This window comes from Panthera uncia, assembly GCF_023721935.1.
Source record: "Panthera uncia isolate 11264 chromosome B2 unlocalized genomic scaffold, Puncia_PCG_1.0 HiC_scaffold_24, whole genome shotgun sequence".
Classification (NCBI taxonomy): domain Eukaryota; kingdom Metazoa; phylum Chordata; class Mammalia; order Carnivora; family Felidae; genus Panthera; species Panthera uncia.
Window position 1 is genome coordinate 84,161,656 of NW_026057580.1, and position 22,415 is coordinate 84,184,070.

The 22,415-nt window shown below is 34.8% G+C and overlaps 1 protein-coding gene across 3 annotated transcripts in view; it reads right to left on the bottom strand.

The window, feature by feature from the left end:
* Positions 1-22,415, bottom strand: part of PTPRK (protein tyrosine phosphatase receptor type K) — a 425,704-nt gene that overhangs the window by 116,139 nt on the left and 287,150 nt on the right. For all 3 annotated transcript variants that reach the window (XM_049652961.1, XM_049652962.1, XM_049652963.1), the window contains 3 exons: positions 10,772-11,074; positions 4,502-4,611; positions 3,200-3,401 (listed from right to left, as the gene is read on the bottom strand). In XM_049652961.1, coding sequence (XP_049508918.1) covers positions 3,200-3,401; positions 4,502-4,611; positions 10,772-11,074 — 615 coding nt within the window. The remainder of the gene's footprint in view (positions 1-3,199; positions 3,402-4,501; positions 4,612-10,771; positions 11,075-22,415) is intronic.

The following is a 22,415-nucleotide window of genomic DNA, read 5'->3' on the forward strand; positions in this document are numbered from 1 at the left end:
ATTAGTTGCCAAATTCTTGAGAAGAAGAAACTTCTACATTTTCAAAATATTTTATAATATTTTGGGTGGGGGAGAGGGCTCCCTAATCTTGAAGTGGGTGAAAAAGTAACCTCAAATGGCTTTTGGTTATTTCTACACAGAAAGATGTTTTAGGGAGGACATAACCAGTGAAATGTGTACACTATCAGAGAAACTGATAACAGATGGCATCCAATACAAATTTCAAAGTATTTCATTCATTCACTGAGCATTTACTGAATATATACATTGTGTCAATTTTTTTAGTGCTATAAGTATAAAGACAAATAAAGCATGGTCTCTGATATGTATAGAGTTGAAAGTAGAGATTTATATTTACCAAGAATGAGAATCTCATAAACAACAACAACAACAACAACAACAACAAAAAACTATAACAAAATTTTGGGTGACTAAAAGAAGAGTCAGTTCATTTGTTAAAACAGTAGTTCTCAAACTAGTCAGATCAGAAGCCCATGGAGAACTTCTTAAAACAGATTGATGCCTTTTCCCTTAGAGTTTCTAGTTCAGTAGGTCCAGGGAGGAGCCTGATACCGTGCATTTCTAGAAAGTTTTCAGGTGATGTTGATGCTGTTGGTCAGTGGACCACACTTGGCAGAACCACTAATCTAAACTAAACCACTAGTCTAAACTAGCATGGGGAGTCAGAAAAACAAAACAAAGACAACTTCAGGATTCAGAGGATGCTTGAGATGAATGTCACAAGAACAGTACAAACTCATCAGGACAAGAAAGTAGTCAATACAATGCCTGAGACAGGAAACAGAATATCTGAACATATCATCACATGATAGGACACGGTGCATTCTGACAGCTACAAGCAGTCTGGTGGGCCTGGAACTTTGGACTATGAGTAGGAGTGGAGGATGGGAGAAGCCATAAAATTAAGGGATACAAATGCTAATTATGTATGGATGTTTGGGCTTTATCCTACTGAATACAATATATTAGATTTTGAAAAAAATTTAGGAAGGAAATACATGCTGTACAAAGATCAATCGAAAAATACAATGAAGCAAGGTAAGTCTGAAGGCAAGGATAGTGCTTGGAAAGATATTTCAATGAGCTGTTTAAAATACGGTCCAGATGGAAAGGAAGAATCAGAAAGAGACAAATTACCTGAGAGTTATTCAGGAAGTAGAATCAATGGATATTAAATATGTACAATATGTAGACATATGTTGATAATATATGTGTGTAGTAAAACACACACACACACACACACACACACACCATGCCTCCAATAACTTGATTTCACTTTTATTTAAAGTGTTTTTAGGGGCGCCTGGGTGGCGCAGTCGGTTAAGCGTCCGACTTCAGCCAGGTCACGATCTCGCGGTCCGTGAGTTCGAGCCCCGCGTCGGGCTCTGGGCTGATGGCTCGGAGCCTGGAGCCTGTTTCCGATTCTGTGTCTCCCTCTCTCTCTGCCCCTCCCCCGTTCATGCTCTGTCTCTCTCTGTCCCAAAAATAAATAAAGTGTTTTTAAAGTGCTGAGGAATATAATTTCTGCACTCAAGGGATAAATAACAAGAAGTTACCTTAATATTTCAAATGATGCCGGGCACTACACTAACCATACATTTTATTAGCTTTAGTTTGATTACTGCACGTTCCAAAGACACAATGATTGCAGTCTAGTTTTTAAAGTTCAATTCAAGTGCCCATGTACATAGGTTGATTCAAGTAAAACTGGGCAGCTAAATAATTCAAAGAAAATGCTACATGGGTGTTCTGGACTTTAACTATAAATTTTCTATTCAATAAAAACCACGTGTCTAAACCATAATAAATTATGATTCTCGATAGTGTCCATTGTTTTACAAGTTCATGTAATTTTGTAGCTATCTCTAGTGAAAGATCTTGACTCAAATGCAGCACTGTGGCTAATTCCAGAGGGTAAGAAACATGTTTCACTGTACAGTGATATCACCAGATCATCTTTTCTAGTGATTCAACCAATATTTTAAATTGGTGATTTAGAATTGTTCCACCAGGGAGTGAATTGGCAAATTTAATACATTGTTATTTTCTAACATAATGGATGATATTCTCAAATTCTTTTTTTGTTAGAATAAGATAAATCAAATAGCTCATATTGGAATAGCTAATATGTTTCACGATATAAATTTTTAAGGTTTTATATTCAAAACATTTCCAAATAGAAACTAGACTTCAAAAAAATAGAGAATATGTAGCTTCCTTCTGATGCAAATGATACAGATTTGGAACAACAGTAGAAATTTTTAGTGATGTATTATAATATAAGGTATTATCAACATATGCTCTGTAGAACTATAATGAAAATGAACATAAAGGAACAAAAAGGTAGGAACTCAACATCAGTATTTTAATATATTAAGTAGTTGATCCTGTATCACTTTCGTTTTTCAGATTTAACTCTTCAGCTACATATATAAAATGTATTTATTTTAGTAATCTTAAATAACCAAGATAACACATTACATAAGCTAATGTAGAATTCGGGCATATTATAATGCTGACTGGTGGCCAAATTTAGTCAGATTAAACTGGTGACTTGACTGGGGGGGAAATCTATATTTACATCTGTAAATAATCTAGTCATTACAAACTGAAATTATGAGCATAAAATAATGTGAAATTTAACTGTATATGCTTATCAACTTCAAATCTCCCACACATCACCATTCTGAAATTTAGATGAGTTTAGGCGAGATTTGTAAGAGAAAGAACAGCTCATGTTTGCTTAAAAATACCAGGATGTCAAGGGAAATGGAAGAGAGTGACAAGGAATGTGGCACTGCAATAGATCAAAGATCTCCTATCATTCTTTGGATAAAATCCACTTATTATGATATCTGATATCATGATAATTACGAACTCCTTAAAAGTATAAATCTTTTAGCATTTATAATGAAATTTTAAATGTTTCTAGTTCAGATAAAACAACGTTTTAAAAAAGACCACTTTCAATGAAAAGTGATTATTTGAGATGTTTTTAGGTTTGGACATATAACCAATTATAACCCATATTCACATAATTCTCTAAAGAACCTTCAACCATGAATAACTAGCTATATTAAAGATTTAATAAGTGAGACGACTACCCTCAGCATACATATGATTCTCTGGGATGTGCTATTATAAACCAATCCTGTTCGCACTTTATTCCTCTGCATACCTGAGATATTGGTGGTCACATTGATGGCTGTGGCTGGCCCGAAGCCTTTGACTGTGCTGGCTCTTATGAAAAACTGGTAGGTGGTTCCAGGATGCAGATGCATGAAGACATGGTGGGTGCTGTTCCATAAATTTGATACAGTCTGGGGAGGTCCAGCCACTGGAACTGCAGGATCAAATGATCTTATGCTGCTGTAGCTGACCTGTTTTAAGAAATATATTTCCTATTACATTCCCAATATAAGTCATAATATAATCTAAATAAACCCCTTTTAAATAAGATAGTATTCAAGGGCATCTCTGTGGAGTGAATCCCATTTTTCTTAAACTTCTCTTCCTTCTTATTTGGATATGGTTATTTCACTATCATTACATATCTAATGTCAGTCCATCTGTCCATCCATCCATCCATCCATCTATAGATATACCTAGAGTTATAACATCTGACTGGACCAATATACATCTATTTTCTTGCATCAAAAGATAAATTAATTTACTTAACTATGAAAACACACATAGACACAATCCTATATATATATACAGGATATATATACCGATATATCATATATTTTAATGTATATGAAACACAGAAACCGTTCAACAAATGTTTGTTAGAACTAACATCATCTTATACTTTGTCTGAGTTACACAACAAATTTCATGTAAATATTCAAGTATGCTAACAGAGTCACAAATTATAAGACTGCACTAGTGATTCCAGTTCCCGTGATGCTCTCTGCAGCCACTAGAAATTTATATATTTTATGCTCGAATCAACACTGACTATGCAGGAACATATTTGTGCAATTAAAATGATCTTTTCTTCTTTTTAGTTTCTCATATTTAAAAATAAGATGATGATTTATGTTCAAAATTGCGATGAAGCTCTGGAATAGTCAGGTTTATAATGTATTTTCCTTTTTTGGTAATGATCCTTTATTCTGTAACAATTGGCATTCATTGGCCTCCCCTAAATTACAGTATAAAATGTGAGTTTCTTAATTTTATAAAAATTCATTCTTTACAACCATCAGTAAGTCTGTTTGAAAAGGCCTATCTTGTGTCCCTAAAACAACAACAACAACAACAAAACACACATTTACTTTAAGAATTAGAAAATTCTAGGTGCTATAAAATATTTGTTTTGAAACTCAGTTTTGGGATCAAGGAATTTTTAAACTAAAAGAGGGGAGAACTAAAAATGATTTTAGTCTCCTAATCCTCTCTTACTTATTTTCTATTATTTCTCTAAGTTTTTCCTTTTACTCTCCCTTCAACCCACATTTCAGTTAACTTCTAATACCTCATATTGAGTGATGATTCCATTTGGATCCAAAGGTTCTTTCCAGTTCAAGAAGATTTTATTTTCAAAAGATGTTCCTTGAAGAGAATTGACTGGTACAGGGCCAGGCACTACAAAATATACATTTTTGGTTATAAAGATCCTTATATCAGAAACAGAAAAAGTAAATACTGTAAGCTATATAAGCCAAATGAAAAATAAATAAATAAAATGTGTCCTTAAAAATATAAGCTATGTGACTAGTTTTCTGATTTAAACAAATGGGAATTTAAAGTAATCTACAGGGGTGCCTGGGTGGCTCAGTCGGTTGAGCGTCCGACTTCGGCTCAGGTCACGATCTCGCGGTTCGTGAGTTCGAGCCCCGCGTCGGGCTCTGGGCTGATGGCTCAGAGCCTGGAGCCTGCTTCAGATTCTGTGTCTCCCTCTCTCTCTGCCTCTCCCCCGTTCATGCTCTCTCTCTGTCCCAAAACTAAATAAACGTTAAAGTAATCTACAAACTTCTAATGTGGAAAATGTACAATTGCAAAGTTATTTTTATTCAAAAGAATATTCTATCACCTTGGAGGGTTGAATAAATTGTGTAGTATAGTTTTCTCTGTTGTATACCTCCAATAACATGAAGATCTCATTTGTAATTTGTTTCAAGAACAGAGCTATATTTCCCTGAAAGATATTCAGGGATAAGCCCCTAAAGTGTCTCCATAAACACATTTCATTAAATAATGAATTATAATAATAATCAACACTCCTTGGACTTAATTTTTTTTTTTTTTATGTTTTATTTTATATTTGAGAGAAAGAGACAGACAGAGAGAGAGAAGGAAAGAGGCAGAGAGGCAGAGACAGAATCTGAAGCAGGCTCCAGGCTCCGAGCGTTTAGCACAGAGCCTGATGTGGGGCTTGAACTCACAAGCAGTGAGATCATAACCTGAGCCAAAGTTGGACATTTAACGGACTGAGCCACCTAGGCGCCCCATCACTCCTTGGACTTAAAAGCCAAATCATGGGGCGCCTGGGTGGCGCAGTCAGTTAAGCGTCCGACTTCAGCCAGGTCACGATCTCACGGTCCGTGAGTTCGAGCCCCGCGTCGGGCTCTGGGCTGATGGCTCGGAGCCTGGAGCCTGTTTCCGATTCTGTGTCTCCCTCTCTCTCTGCCCCTCCCCCATTCATGCTCTGTCTCTCTCTGTCCCAAAAATAAATAAAAAACGTTGAAAAAAATTAAAAAAAAAAAAGCCAAATCATAATAAAATTGAATTGAAATCTCTGTTAATAGTCAATATGACTTTTATTGCCATACTTATTAAATTTCTATAACTTAAAAAGACAGCATTGATTATTACAATTTTTAAGAAATGTAAAGATGAATAGGTTCAAATATCATGGCTTCAGTGTTTTAAATGAAATTCCCTTTTGTAAACCTAAGCATCAAACCATTTTATAACATCAGACTTGTTTAGGACTCAACAATCAGCATAACCAGTTTTGAAGTGTCCCCAGGTATGTCAAGAGCTGAGAAACCTTCAGACCAGACCTTATTTGCAAATGTCATATAACTGACAATACCCAGTGGCAGCAATGAACAACACATCAGCTTCTATTGACAAAATGTAAAACATCAGATACTTTTGCTATTTGCTTTTATGTATTTTATCTAAATCCATAGTTACTATTTATTCACACAAATAATCAGTTTCTTGCTCTGATAATGTTTGAATATGTATCGTATCCACCCTACTTTGCTTAAAAAATGGGTTTTCTTTTGAAATATTGACCCAATATTGGGCAAGTATGGTTTTTAATTAATATTTTTCCTTAATCTAACGTTTCAGTGAACTTCACACATGGCATTATCTAGAAATGTAGTTGCTGAGTATACAGCAATTTTGTGAGGATTGAAATAAATTAAAAATCACTGGATCAAAGGAATTCACTGCATTGTAGCTAGCAGCATCAAGAAATTCTGAACGATACGTCAAAATAGGAAGATTTATTTCAGACTACAAGGAGGCGATGAATGATGTTATGACCTCTGGGACAGCCAATATAATTTGGTGCATTAATAACAAATTCAGAAAGAAAAAAAAAACATAAAAGAAAGAAACCCATCAACAGAAAAGATGTCAGCACTAGACTTCAGAAGAAATGTATATGCTTCTGTCAGCTGAAGCCTTAGGGAGAAGTTAACCAAAGGCATCCACCTCCACATGTCCCAGGTCCACAGTGTTGGCACAGACTATACAGTCTATCAAGGCAGAGGAGGCTGCCACAGGCATTAGTTTGTTTTCCAAGAGTGTTAGCTTTTATGTCCTTTGAGTAGAATGAAAAAAGCATACGATTGTAATTAAGAAAAACCATTTCTTCACCTTTCCACAATGCTCATAGATGGTGGCTGTCAGCAGTAGGAGGAGGCAAGACCCCCAATTAGTGACAAAATGTTCATTTGATGGTATTATAATTACTACCTGCGTTCATTAAACACCGTTTGGCCAAAGTTTTAGAAAATGGCGTAGGTGTATTTCAAATTGTTTACCAATAGAGATAGTTTAGAATGTTTGCATAATTCTGCATTAGAAGAGAGGTAGAATTGAGGAGGAGCCTTCCTAGAATGTGTGTATTTCTTTGCTCTACTTACGTAGGTTCTCTTTTGTCAACAGGATTCACTGAAATTACCCACAGGTCATATTTGTAAGAGGGAAAAGTTTGTGGAAAAATTATGGCCAGATAGTACCATGCTACTGACCTTGCACTGGGACTAGTATAGTGCATAAGAGAAAGACCTACACCTAGCTGAACTACAAAACAAACACATGAACAGGTGGGTCAGGGAGGGGGCACAGACAAATTATACTTAATAACTCCCCACCTTTGAAGGAAGCCAATGTCTGTATATAATGTCTATATGTACTTTGATTTGTGTAAATACAACATGAAGTTACTAAGACCAGCATCATGGTCATCTTCATATTCCAGGGAATTTCACTTCACGTTTCCACATCAATGACTTTTAATGGAGACAGAATGCTGACTTTCATTCCCCTGTTTCTGATTTATTTGAGAGCCGTTTCAGCTTTTTTTTTTTTTTTTTGCATATAATAAAATCCTTTACAAGATACTCTCAAAATGGAAGAGAGAGGAAAAATGAAATGTGGGTGGGGCAAGTTATATTAAATAAGCACTACAGACTTTTAAAATATAATAAATGTACATTTAAAAATAGCTACGTATTAGCAAAAACTGTCCCCAAACCAAGCTTTTCTGCTGAGCTAACTTCATAATATTGATTTTTATAAATGCTAGGATAAAAAATGAAAACAAAATCTCATACAAAAAATTCTACCCATGCATTAAAAAAATGTATGCAATAAATTAAATATAAATTCTACCGTAGGGTTCTGGTGGGAAATCATTTTAGCTTTGCTCTCATGATTTATGGATGCCCCTAGAATTCTTTTCATGAAATTATATTCTTTTATTAGATGGTTGATAATTTATTCTTTTTCTATGTATATAGGGCAGCAATAATTTAGTAAGACTGACTTAATTAGATCATCTTAACCCATCGATCTTTGCAACAATAGACTATGATTTAGATACTCTGTCCCCCTCTCAGGAACACTGAGTCATATCAAATACTCCATGTAGAAACTGGAGCTCACATGAGCAGATCTGAAGGCTGAGTTCCTCGAAAATACTTTATACAAAGTTTGTACTTCAATCATTCAGTTTTATATATAAAACAAAAGAGAAGAAAAAAAATTCTCACAGAAGAAAGAATGACTTCATGACCATCCTGTGACATAATAATATGCAATTCAATATCATTATATCCAATAAAAAATTCTTCAAAACATAGGTTGAAATAAAACTAGGATAAGCAATAATATTGAAATTAGACTTATTTTCATTTTACATTTGTAAAACTGCTTAGATAGATAAAATAAATAGCACAGTCATGAATCTGATGAAGTTAGGGCAAAATTTAAGATTCCTTGGCAATTCTCTTTCTGATTATTAATCTAGTTGTATGTGCACCCAAAAATGCATTTAAAAATTTAATGAAATATAAAAAAGTTACATGAGCCTGTCTGCATTCTTTGGTTTATGGGAAAGGCAGGCAAAATAAAGGCCATACCAAAATATACCATCAAAATGAATTACTATTAGAGAGTGATTGGCTGAAGTACAAATGCAGCTGAGTCTAAAATCATCAATTAATAAATCAAGTTTAAAAAATTTTAAGTGTAGGCAATACAATATGTGAGCACATTCTTATTACTAAAAACATGGGTTACAAGGTATTTAGGGTAAATAGACATTCTAATATTTACCCAACTTTATGACATGAGAGAGATTTTTCAGAGTTTTTGAATCTGAGCTTAGACTTCCCATTTCTCTCATCCATCTATGAAACAATTATGCTAATTATTCTTTCTTACACAATCATGTGTTGGGTGTGTTTTGTGTGTGTGTGTGTGTGTATGTAGGAGTTTATGAGCACTTATGTGCTTATTAAAGCAAGGTTTGTTGTCTGAAATATTGTTAAGGCTTCGATTAGGTACAAGTTCAAGCAGGATAGTTGAAGTAATCATGTTTGGTTACCTTAAAAACAAAAAAGTACATTTATCATAAAGAAGTCTTTGGTTTAGTCCTTGAAAATTTTAGGAATATGATAATAACTCCATGCATAATTTTAGAACAATACCATTTGCTTCAAAATCTGAGCTAAATGAAGTTGAAAAGCTCTCACTTCCCTTTATTACAACAAAAATAATAGAATGAACTTGGGTCATTTCCACTTTTCAGAGTGAGAGAGCTTGAAGTGATAAGGAGAAACTTCTAGAAACTGTGGTATATTGACCTATCTTATGGCAGTCCCATAGTTGGTAGGCATCAAAACATACATCTGAGCTGAAATATCAGAACTTGAGGGAAATTGGAAACACTTGGGTATGAACTCCATCCTGTTTTCTGAAACCTAAACAAAAATGTGGCCCTATTGATAGGCTGTTCAAGGAGAAGTTTAGAAGGAGATGGAACCTAAGGGATTATCTTATTTAAACTTTTCACACAGAGATGAGAAGTGGAAATCTAGTGGAGTAAACAGATTGGGTAAGGGAACAGTTATTAGTGCCAGGACTGAAAGCTCACGATTCCTCACTCCCAGCTGATCTTTGCCTCCATTCACTAAATAGCCCACTTTTTCCCTTATATGCTTCAATTCATCATGGTAAATTTTGAAAATGAAACATCTTACATTGAAATAATACATTATTATTATTATCAGAATATCATCATTTGTACATACTTTTGGGAAGGGCACATTTTTGTTGAATCAAGAAATATATTCATTAACATTAATGACAAACTATATGCTACAGTAAATGTGCACATATTATAATATTAATATAAATGTCTGTCCCTATTATTTAATCATTGTGAAGTAACACACATAGAAATTGGACATAATGTAGTTAAATTTCTTAGGTGGTAATAAAATGGATAAAAGATGATGACTTGTCAATATCAATATTTAGACTTAAAGATACAAACTTCAACCTTCTTTTCTATTTAAACTTACATAAATCCATCTAAAAATGAGTGGAATAGGTAAATAGTGCCAATTAAAAATTTTTTTTGACATTTATTTATTTTTGAGAGACAGAGACAGAGCACAAATGGGGGAGGACAGAGAGAGAGGGAGACACAGAATCTGAAGTAGGCTCCAGGCTCTGAGCTGTCAGCACACAGCCCGATGTGGGGTTTGAACTCACAAACCATGAGATTGTGACCTGAGCTGAAGTCAGACGCTCAACCAACTGAGCCATCCAGGCGCCCCTATAGTGCTAATTTTAAATGATAAGGAAAATGAAAGATGCTATTATTGGTTTGTAAATGCAAAAAAAAAACCACACTAAGTTTTAACCAAGTGCATTTCATCAATCAATAGGTAAATGATACAGTGCCACAGACAGTGAAAATTATTTTTGTACAGTTGATAGGAAAAACTTTATTTAAACTTTGGTGTAGTTGTTATTTCTCTAAAGTATAAAAACAAAACATTACAGGGATATTTCATCTAGTATTTGATGCTACTCTGAAGAATATTAAGCTTTTTTGTTAAAGACAAACTTTTCAAAGTTAACCTCGTTAAGAGCATGTAGCAGATTTCAGAATCCAATTCCATTTTGGTTACTCTAGGGAAAACTGTAAGCAATTACATAATCCTGTTATATAATTCCCTCTTTTTAAAATAACAAAGTATGAACATACCATCTTCATCAGTTTGAATAATTGTCTCTTCACTCTCTTTCCTGCCTTCTGGATTGGTTAGGATCATCTTGAGGCTGACATTTGTATAAGGTGGCAGATGGTTCACAACATGCTGAGGGGCTTTGGGGTCCATGTCCAAACAGTCTGCCTTGCTCTCATTGTGGCCACGGAAGTAATGGTAGCAGATAGTGACATTAAAAGTGTGGCACCGAGTAATGTTATAACCCAAGGATTCCCAGTCCACAGCAATGCGTCTTGCCTGTATCTCAGCAATCTTTAAAGTCTTTGGGGTTCGCATAGGTTCTGAAAAATAAATCAAAGATGCAGACAGCTGTCAACGTTCCAATGAATAATCTTGGCAAAATGAAACATTGAGCATGACATATGTGTAAACCTAGGAAAATTTAGAAGTCATCTTTTATTGTCACTTTCTTTTTTTACTCCTGGTCTTATTCCTGAAAGTTTCAGTCAGGGGCTGTGATTTACCAATAGGAAAAGAAATGTAAAATGTTGGCAATCCATAGTACTCAGGAACATGGCGGAAAAACAAAACTCTGAAAATGTGGCCACAATGCCTTTATGGTTACTGCTGTTGTTACTGCCCAATTCCCTGTCTCTCTTTTTTGTGTCATTACTGAGCAAGTGAATTAGCTAATATATCATAATGGATAAGAGTCAACATGTTCTGCTCTATGATTTGTCATGTCACCAAGCTATGGTGTATACTAATTAGTCTAATTGTAATACTAAACTACCATTTACCAAAAAGTGACGCAGATATTAATTAACATTTATTATCTCAGTAATGATGTTGTTCATCAAAGCAGAAAAATATCTGAGAAAAATGGCGAGAACACATGTGGATATTCACATTGTCATCTATCCTTCTTGATCTCTTTCTATCTTTTTCTAGGAAGCACTCAGGTCTGACAATCCAGTCACTGTCACCCAAACCAAACTGGGAGGTGAATTTCCATTCAACTGGAAAATGCTGGCAGAACTAAACACTCTAAAGACTGGAGTCTATCCATCACTGCTTCCCAAGTGTATTCTTTCCTCATGCAAGACTAACTTTAATCGTCTAACTTAATCAAAATAATTACTCTATGAAAGTCATGGCCATGGCAAAGTCTACATAGTAAACAAACCAATACAGAGCAAAGCTTTAATACATAGATTTGACAAAGAGATTAAAGTCAAGGCCAAGGTCAAAGCCCTGTTTGTATCTTCCTTAACTCACTAAGAATAGTCGATGCTCTTGCTAAATGGAAGTCAGTAGAAGAAAAAGAAGGAAAATAAATAATACAAAAAAGTCCAATTTGGGTGTTTTTATAAATTTTCATTTTCGAGATTAAAATCTCAGTTCTGTAAAAATAATCAGCATGGTATACAGATGGCAAGCCCAAACTGGGATTCCAGTTCAATGTATTATATGTGCCATCTGAAACACACTCTCGTGGCCATTTAAAACTTCAAAAGTACAAAAATACATACATATATATGCAAATTAATCCTTGGTAGAATCCAATGGTTAGGTTTTAAATGCTGTGTGCCAGTCTTCTGATGAATCACAGTATTCAGTCTTCTTATTTTATCACTTTTGTTTTACGTGTTTTACATTAAGCCCTGTAAGTAGGCTAGGAAAAAAGATTGTGGCTTTCTAATCATTAAAAAAAGTCTCTTTATATGTTTAGCTCATGCTTACAATTTCCCCACCAGGCACGGGAGTGAGGTGATGACACATACAGTTCAGTCCAGTAAGACTGAAAACACATTCTTTGGCACCACTGCCCACAAAGATGACCAGGCAGTTGTAGGCAGTATCATCCTAAAATTCCAGATAAACTTTCTTCCTGTCTGCTAGGTAGCAACCTGACGCAGTTTAGGGGTCATGTTTAGGTTGGGCCATACTTCGTGACAGAATATCCAGAATAACAAAGTAGGATTTCTATCCAAAATATTTGGGAGTATATGAATGAAAATCTCCCATAAAGTAATGAGAACAAACATCAATAGATATTTACTGTTCTGTTTCAGGTTTCCTTTAAATCTACTACTTATATCCTTGAAACACCTCTTATTTTGAATCAGAAATTTCCCTCTTTATAAATTTCTCTATTTCCAAGTCATCACTCTCTTTCATTCTTTTCATTTTATCCCACTGTTCAACTTGCACTTGCTCTGCATTCTAAGACAATTTTAAAAGCGTAAAAAAAAGTGTAAAATAAATTGAAGAAGACACAAATAAATGGGAAGATTTTCTGTGCTCATGAACTGGAAGAATTGATATTGTTAAAATGTCCATACTATACAAAGCAATCTGTAGATTCAAGGCAATAACTATCAAAATTCCAATGGTATTTTTCAAAGAAATAGAATGAACAATCTTAAAATTTGTATATAAACGTTAAAGACACTGGAAAGCCAAAGCAATCTTAAGAATGAAGTACAAAGCAAGAGGCATCATGCTCCCTGATTTCAAATTACATTACAAAGCTATAGTAATTAAAACAACTTCTTTCTGACACAAAAACAGACACACAGATCAATGGAACAGAATACAAAGCCCAGAAATAACAACCCATGCATATACGAACTATTATTTACAGCAAAGTAGCCAGGAATATACAATGGGGAGAGAACAGTCTCCTTAATATAAGGTGTTGGGAAGGCTGTACAGCCACACAAAAAGAATGAAACTGGACCATTATTTTGTATCATATACAAAAATTAACTCAAAATAGATAAAAGTCTTCAATATAAGACCTGAAACCATAGAACTCCTAGAAGAAAATATAGGCAGTAAACCCCTTGACATAGGTCTTGGTGATGAGTTTTTAAATCAAACACAAAAAGTAAAAGCAACAAAAGCAAAAACACATAAGTGGGGCTGCATACTACTCAACAAAAAGCTTCTACTCAACAAAGGAAATCAACAAGATGAAGTCACCCTACTGAGTGGGAGAAAATACTTGCAAATCACATATTTAATAAGGGGCTAATATCCAAAATATATAAAGAACTCATATAACTCAATGGCAAAACAAAATTTTTTTGATTAAAAAGCGGGCAGCATATCTGAATAGACATTTGTCCAAAGATGAAATACAGATGGCCAACAGGTACATGAAAAGATGCTCAACATCATTAATCATCAGGGCAATGCAAATGAAAAACATAATGAGATATCACCTCATACCAATTAACATGACTACTATCGAAAAGAAAAAATGACAAGTGTTGGCAATGATGTGGAGAAAAGGGAAACCTTGGGCACTGTTGGTGGGAATGTAAACTAGTGTAGCCACTATGGGAAACAGAATGGAGTTTCCTTAAAAAAATCAAAAATAGAACTACCACATGATCTAGCAATTCCACTTTTGGGTATTTATACAAAGAAAACAAAACATTGGAAAGACACATACACCCCCATGTTTATTGCAGCATTATTTACAAAGCCAAGATATGGAAGTCACCAAAGTGTGCATGTATATATACATACGTAGAGTGGGATATTACTCAGCCATAAAAATAATGAAATCTTGACATCTGTGACAGCATGAATGGACCTTGAGGGTATTATGCTAAGTGAAATCAGTCAGGCAGACAAAGACAAATACCATATGTTTTCTCTTATATGTGGAATATATAAAAATTTAAAAATAGAAAAGCAAAAAATGAATGAAGCTCATAGATTCAGAGGATAGATTGATGGTTGCCAGAAGTGGGGGTGTGAGAGTAGAAGAATGGGTAAAAAGGTTACACATTTATTTGTAAAAGTCAAATTAAAAAAATGTAACAGTCCTAGAGATGTATGACATAACTTCATTGGAAGGAGTAAGGAAAAATTTTACCTAAGTAACTCAGGAAATTAGTAGAGAGTTTAAGACAACAAACAAACAACAAACAAACAAAAACCAGTGGATATTCCTAGTAATGATTTAAAGTTTATAGATAACTTTATGGTGTAGTCATCATAGAGAGACCACATTTCTGAACAGCAAATGTAGAGGTCTGTTCAAAGAAAAAGAAAACCTGTCACACCTGTCAGAATGACTAAAATCAAATACACAAGAAACAACACATGTTGGGAGGATGTCGAGAAGAAGGAACCCTCTTGCACTGCTTCTGGGAATGTAAACAGGGACAGCCACTGTGGAAAACAGTATGGAGGTTCCTCAAAAAATTAAAACAGAACCACTCTATGAACCAATAACCGCACTACTAGGAATTTATCCCCAAATACAGAAGCATTAATTCAAAGGGATACATACACCCCTAAGTTTATGGCAGCATTATTTACAATAGCCAAATTATGGAAGGAGCCAACTATCCTGGATACATGAATGGACAAAGAAGAGGTGAGATATATATATATATAGATATCTATATCTATATCTATATCTATATCTATATCTATATCTATATATAGATATATATATCTATATATATATATGCAGAGTAACATTATTCAGTCATAAAAATAATGAAATCTTGCCACTTGCAACAACAAGGATAGAACTAGAGTATTATGCTAAGCGAGGTAAGTCAGTCAGAGAAGGAAAAATACCACATCATCTCACTCACATGTGGAATTTAAGAAACCAAACAAATAAGGAAAGGAGGAGAAAGAGAGAGAGAGAGAGAGAGAGAGAGAGAGAGAGACAAACCAAGAAACAGACTCTTAACTACGGAGAATGAACTGGTGGTTACCAGACAGAAGGTGGGTGGGTGGGATGGGAAAATAGGGGATGGGGCTTATGTGTACACTTATCATGGTAAAAAAAACACTAGGAACAAAATAATAAATTAAAATGTAGACATATGAATGTGAAAAAAGTGGAAATGAAAAGTACTAAGGAAAGAAGAAATTATTTAACACTGTATGGACTAACAGTCTTAAGAAACAAATCTTAGGGATGCCTGGGTGGCTCAGTCAGTTAAGCATCCAAGTCGATTTTGATCTCACGGTCCTGAGATCGAGCCTCACGTGGGCTCCGCACTGGGAGTCTGCTTAAAATTCTCTCCATCCCTCTCCTTCTGTCCCACCTGCACATGCACATGTATCTTCTCTCCCCCCACCTCAATAAATTAAAAAAAAAAAGAAGCAAATCTGAAATCTTCTTGTTATATTACTGACTCTATATTTCTACGTTTTCTCCTAAGCTAATCATAAAATAATTAAAGAATTAATTTTCCTATTATAAGTTCAGATAATTATAGAAATATATAGAAATGTTCTTCCAACTAATCTTATTGTATTCAATTTCTTTTTGCCTTCTTGCTTCCTTTATAAAACCCATCCAAGGAGGACTGCAAACAGGGAATGTATGTGCTATTTAATTCTGCTCTAGCTGAACAGCTATTGGAACTGCTTGAAGAGGTTCTGAACAGCCCTAGAGCTAAGGCAAAGTTTGTACAAACGTGGTGTTTCTCTAGGCTTGGCAGAACAAGATGGGATGCCAATGTATCCAATACTGAGGCACTCAACGTCAGAAGCAGAAGCAACTCACTACCTTCTACTTTCTTAAACGCATAACCAATAGATATATAGATAGATAAATGCTAGATAGCTTAAACACTGTGAAAGAAAACATTAGATCTAAACCCTCAATACTTATATTTGTATGAGTTGGAAAAAATTATATCTATAAATGCAGTATGTAAAAAATTAATAGGGTTCACTTTGAGAGTGAGAATCTTGTTTTAGTGTATTTTTAAATGCTGCTTACTTTGATACTCATCTTTTTAAAATTCTCATTTAAAATTAGGGAAGGGTAGCTTTATAAATACTATACATCTGTGTATAAATACTATACATCTGTGTGTAAACCACGATCATAATTTCAGTAACCAATACTTTATTAACTGGTGTAAAAAAGAAAGAGTTGTGAAAAGAAATAGCTTTCTAAAAGACAAAGATCCATTCTACAAGGTCAATATGGTATTTTAAAATCTATGCTTATTTCTCACAATGGCTTAAATAAATGCCACAAAATTTACTGTCATTACTAAAACAGATTTAAAATATAATTTTACTTTCATCTAATGTAATATTCAGAAACACACAGCAACAAAGTAAACAGTAAACAGTTTTTACACAGTAAAAAACTCATTTTGAGCTCTATGGCATCTGCAACAACCCAGAGCAAGTCACTGTCTAATTACATTTTCTCTTAATTGGCATGTGCTCCCCCCCCTTTTTTTCTAGTTTTTACTGAGGTGGGACCTTCTTAGCTACACACACACACACACACACACACACACACACACGTGTTCATGCATGTGTATTTATAGACACATAAGGTACATATATGTACACATACATACACACATACGACAGGCTCTCTGCTATGCAAACCCTCTGAATTCCATGAGGTCTGCTGTGGGTAGGCAGCTACATGCACATAGATTTTTATATTAGAGTATAAATAGCAGAGACTCGAGACTGTTCTACTATGATATTAATTTAGAGAAAATTCTATCAAAGAATTCAACAACAATTACCTAAATTCCTTACTCTGATCCATTATTCTTGTGCCTTACAAATACCTTCATTGTATTTCTGACACATGAATGCACAGATAAAATTTTTAATTTTCTAAATTGAAATAAATAAACTGTCATAGAATAACCTGAAGTAGAAGGATATTTCTGAAAACTCACTATGTTAGATACAAGCTGGGTATAAGTGCTGTTTTGAGGACTAAATAATTTGAAGAAATGACCTAGCATGGTGAATGGCACCTGGAGACATCACAGTAAATGGTATCTGTAATAAGCAACATAAATAACCATAACGATGATAAAACAATGGCGATCACATTCATTAACGTACTGTCAAGTGTTTTGATATGTATTAAATGTTCTTTCTTCCCAGTTTTTTACTTTCCATTTTTAAATCTTTATTAAGTATTCCATACAGGTGACTTTATAAAACAGTTCTCTTTCTCTCTCATTTTTGCTTTTCTAGGAAAAGGAAATCTGGGAAAGGCACAAGGAATTGAAGAAAGGCGTGGGGCAAAATTTTGGCAGAAATGGGAAAAAGTACAGCAAGGGAGCAATCTTCATGCAGTAACAAATCATATGAAAATATTTTGTGTAAGTCATCCACCTATTATGAAACAAAAAAAGATTGCCTATTTAACATAAACTGTACGATACCAGACACTGTGGAGGATGCGGAAGTGAAAGAACAGTAATAGGCCTGAAGGAGCTTAACATGTATTTAGTAAGGAAGGTACCTAAGAAAAAAAATAAAGAAGTAAGGTGCTGTGATGTAAGTGTAAAGATGGTATATGAATAGCATAAAATACTATAGATCTTAACAGATAAGGCAAGAAGAACTACAGTCATAGTTTGGGTAAACAGTACAAACCAGAGGAAAACAATGTAAATCCCATTTGGTTGCTGAACAGGTTATCTAGTGGGAGATTATGCAGGAAAAGTTGATTGGGAAAAGACTGAGGATACTTTGGTAAGAGATCTAACTTGATCTAAAATGCTATGGAGACTCACTGAGCGAACACAAAATTAATGTAATCAATGAAATACTTTAGAAAACTTAATTTGGAGGTTGTATCAAGTGTGCAGGCAGTGGAGGTAGAGAAATCCAAAGATAACAATGTGTTAGGGGAGAACAAGGGGGCAAGAAGAAGTTGACTTCAATAGAGAATGGAGGTAACTTTGGGTTGGAAAATGGTGAGTAAAGCATAGCTCAAAGTTAACATGGTGAAAAACAAAATGAAATCAAACTCTCCAAAACATTCTACTTTTTGACATCTGTGTTCAACATATACCCTAATCCAACTCTTTCCGTAAGACTTCAATCAGGGGGTTCAGACTGGGTAAAATATATGAGATAAAAACTGAAGACACCAGCAGAGGAATTAAAAAGGTTTAAGGCCACTTGTGATATACTGGGAGGACAGCGTTGGGAGGTTTACACTAAGAAGCAGGTAAAGAAAATTAACTACAAGTAAAATCTAGTCTTTTGCTATCTACGCTTTAGCTAATGAGTCAACTCCTTTTATTAAGTGCCCTGTGAACAGATGTGCAACCAAATTGGCATAAAGCCCTTTTCCATTCATTCATTTCCAATAAATCCTAGGAAAATACTAACCTGTAAATTAAAAAAAAAATGTGATGAGAAATGTCAGTATTATCTGGCTTTCTTTGTCTTCCCTTCCAAATGTTGATCAGCCAGCTTTACTAACTTTTCTCATCCCATTTTTTCCTTATATTTCTTATCTATTTCCTAATTGTCACAGTGAAAATGGCCACATAAAATCAAGAATAAAAAGAAATGGCAGAAAATTTACCTATCAAATCTATAATCAGGATTATACAGTTTAAGGAAGTAATATATCACTGCCCTTACTTAAATTCTAAACAGATCAAACTTGGGATTTATGCCTGTAATAATTTTTGTGTCAAATATTTAACCTAACTTGATAGGATAAAATGAAGAATTACTTAATAATTCTCTGAAGGTTAAGAGAAATAAAGGCGACATGAACAGACAGAACATGCTGACTTTGAGTCACCTCTCAACAGCGAGATGATTTAATAAGTGGTTCTAGATAATAGATAAAAGGGAATTCAATTTTTTTTGGTACTGGCTAAACAACACGTGACATGACAGGTCAATATCCATGTCCTTTTGTAGTGATAATCTCTAGTTATTCTGAAAGAGTTGTGAAAACAAAAGCTTTAGCAGCTACAAGAGAATCAAGAGCAAAGATCATATTACCCGAGAATCAGTTTTTAATGATAAAACTTATTATCCAGCTGTCAGTCAGAGAAAAATAGAAGATGTCCCAAAGCTCATGTCAAGAAAAAAAAAAATCTTGTCAAAGATGTACACAAACTGAGAACACTGAAGCATGACAGCAAGCTTCCGTGCTCCTGGCTGCCTTTTCATCAGAAATCCTAGAAGCTGACTGCAAAGCACAATTTTCATTCCATTTATCAAAACAAATACAAGGAAAGTGAATTTCCTGACTGCCAGGGAAAATATTTGTTAAAGTAAAAAAATTATTGAGATGAAATTTCTGAAAAAGGTGAATTAAAAAAAAATAACAAGGAAGAAAACATTGGCATACCCTGGAGGAGGAAAAACTTAAGGTCTTTGGAAGACATTGTCTCTACTTTTCTCTATCAGTGCTTTGGGTTTTTATTCTTTTCCTTATGGTAAGGATTGAGGATAATCAAGGTTTTACATTGCACATCTTTTCAATCTCATAGCATCATTAGTCTTGCCAAAAAGATTTCATCTCTGCTCCCAAGGGTCAAATTGAGTTAATGATAAGTTGGCCAGATGACTTGATTAGTACTGTAACATGAGGGAGCCTCAGGTCCAGGAATAATCACAAACCAACTGTCAGCTCTTCTGGCTTTCTGGCTGTGTTGTTAAAATGACAAGCCTGGACTCAGGGGATATAGAATGACAGGGTGTATGGCTCCCTAGCCCTCCCGCAGAGTCACAGTAATATTTACCCAGCACCATCAGAACAATACAGAGCACATCATCAAATTAAACCACAAAATGTCATTTTCACTGCTTTCAAGAATCTGACTGAAGTTTATCAGATAATTCTAATAACCGTAACATTTGCATCCTCTCTAAGATAATGCTAAGGAAATCATATGATTTTTTTGGAGAATAAGAATACCAGGCTGACAAGGAAAAAAGACAAAGATAATTCTTTTCCAATAGATGAATCTTACTGAAAGTCTTATCATGAATCCTCATTCCCCCCAGAAATGAGCAGTTGAAAATCTGGGGCCTCTTTAATGGCTTTTTCCTCTTAAATATTTATGTAATAACATTAGACTGTCTTGGAAGAAACATGTGATTACCATCAATGAATCCACTTCCATTTATCTGTGATATTGCATATTCCACTATGTTTTATATTTAAATAAAACTTAAGAAATAAAAGTCTTTATAGATACCTGCCTATATTTGAATAAAGCACAAAATAGAAAAAGAAAAGGTATTTTTTAACTTATGGAAGAAACAAGAAGGCAGTAACTGACTCCTACTTTAAAAACAAACTTTGGGGTGCCTGGGTGGTTCATTTGGTTAAGCATCTGACTTCAGCTCAGGTCATGATTTCAAGGTTCGTGAGTTTGAGCCCTGTGGGCTCTGTGCTGACAGCTCAGAGCCTGGAGCCTGATTCAGGTTCTGCCTCCCTCTCTCTCCCTCTGTCTCTCTCTCTCAAACATAAATAAACATTAAAAAAATTTTTACATAAAAAAATAAAAATGAGATTTATCTTTTCATAAAAATATTTAGCAACAGCATTAATCAGACAGAAAAAAGTAGGGTGATTTCTATATATAACCCTAAAAAAAAGCAATATGGAAACACAATATATAGTATAAAAAATAAGATGGCTTTAGGGGAGCTGTATATAGCGATGACAAAACTCCAAGGAGACGGTCAATGCCTTTTTTTTAAAGTTTTTTTTTTAAAGTTTATTTATTTATTTTGAGAGAGAGAGAGTGAGCAGGGGACGGGCAGAGAGAAGAGAATCCCAACCAGGCTCCATGCTGTTATTGCAGAGCCCGAGGTGGGGCTCAATCTCACGAACAATGAAATCATGACCTGAGCCAAAATCAAGACTTGGACGCTTAACATTCTTAACCGACTGAGCCACCCAGGCACCCCTTCAATGCCTTTTTTATCCATAAAAAGAATGTAAGTGACATAGTTCTTAGGTTGTCCAAAAAAATGAGGTAAATTTCTTATATGCCGAGCACACTGTTTGGCCCATAGTATATATGCTTGGAAATTTTATTTTCTGAACAGTAAAGCAAATCATTTCAATACATGTTTAACTTCAAAAGCTAACGAGAATAGAAGCTAAGAACTCAGTTCTGTGTAGCAGTTACAATAATGGCCCCAATTCTTAACTTCCTGCGTTCACACTATTTGCCATGGGATTTTGCTCACACTGAAGAAGTGGGGTCTATTTCTCCATTCCTGCTTGCTTTGGTCAACGGAATGCAGCAAACGTGATGGTGTGCTGACTCTCAGCCTAGATCCCAAAAAGTCCTGTGAGTTCCTGCTTGTTCTTACATGTCTACCATCACTTCTAGAATAAGAGATACAGGTGGAACAGAACTGAGTTGCCCTAGTTGTAGTCCAGATGTTAGTCTAGATCAGCCAATAGCCAGTCCACCAACAGATCTGTGAGATAGCCAAGATCATCAGAGGCTCCTAGCCAAGCCATTCCAGAGGTATGAGTAGTACATACTTGCTTTATGCCACTTATGAGAAGTTGTAGTTAGCTGTTGCGCAGCATTTTGATATAATCTCTATTCCTAATCTTTCTACCTGGCAAATTATCTGAATGTTTGTTTGAAGACTATGTCAGTGATTTCTCCATTGAACAGTATTTTACAAATTTCATTTCTCCATAATGGGTTGTGTTGAGATGCTACACGCTTATTTAGTATTTTTTTGTAATACTAGTAAGTGCTTATTAAGTGCTTACCATATGCCAGATACTATGATAGATGATGTATGATTTAAAAATGGCTTTAAATGAATTTGTTTTTGTCTTCGTTTCCTGTATGCTCTTTGAGGATAGGTTCATTTGCTCACTATGCTCCCACAGATGCTAATATATTAAAT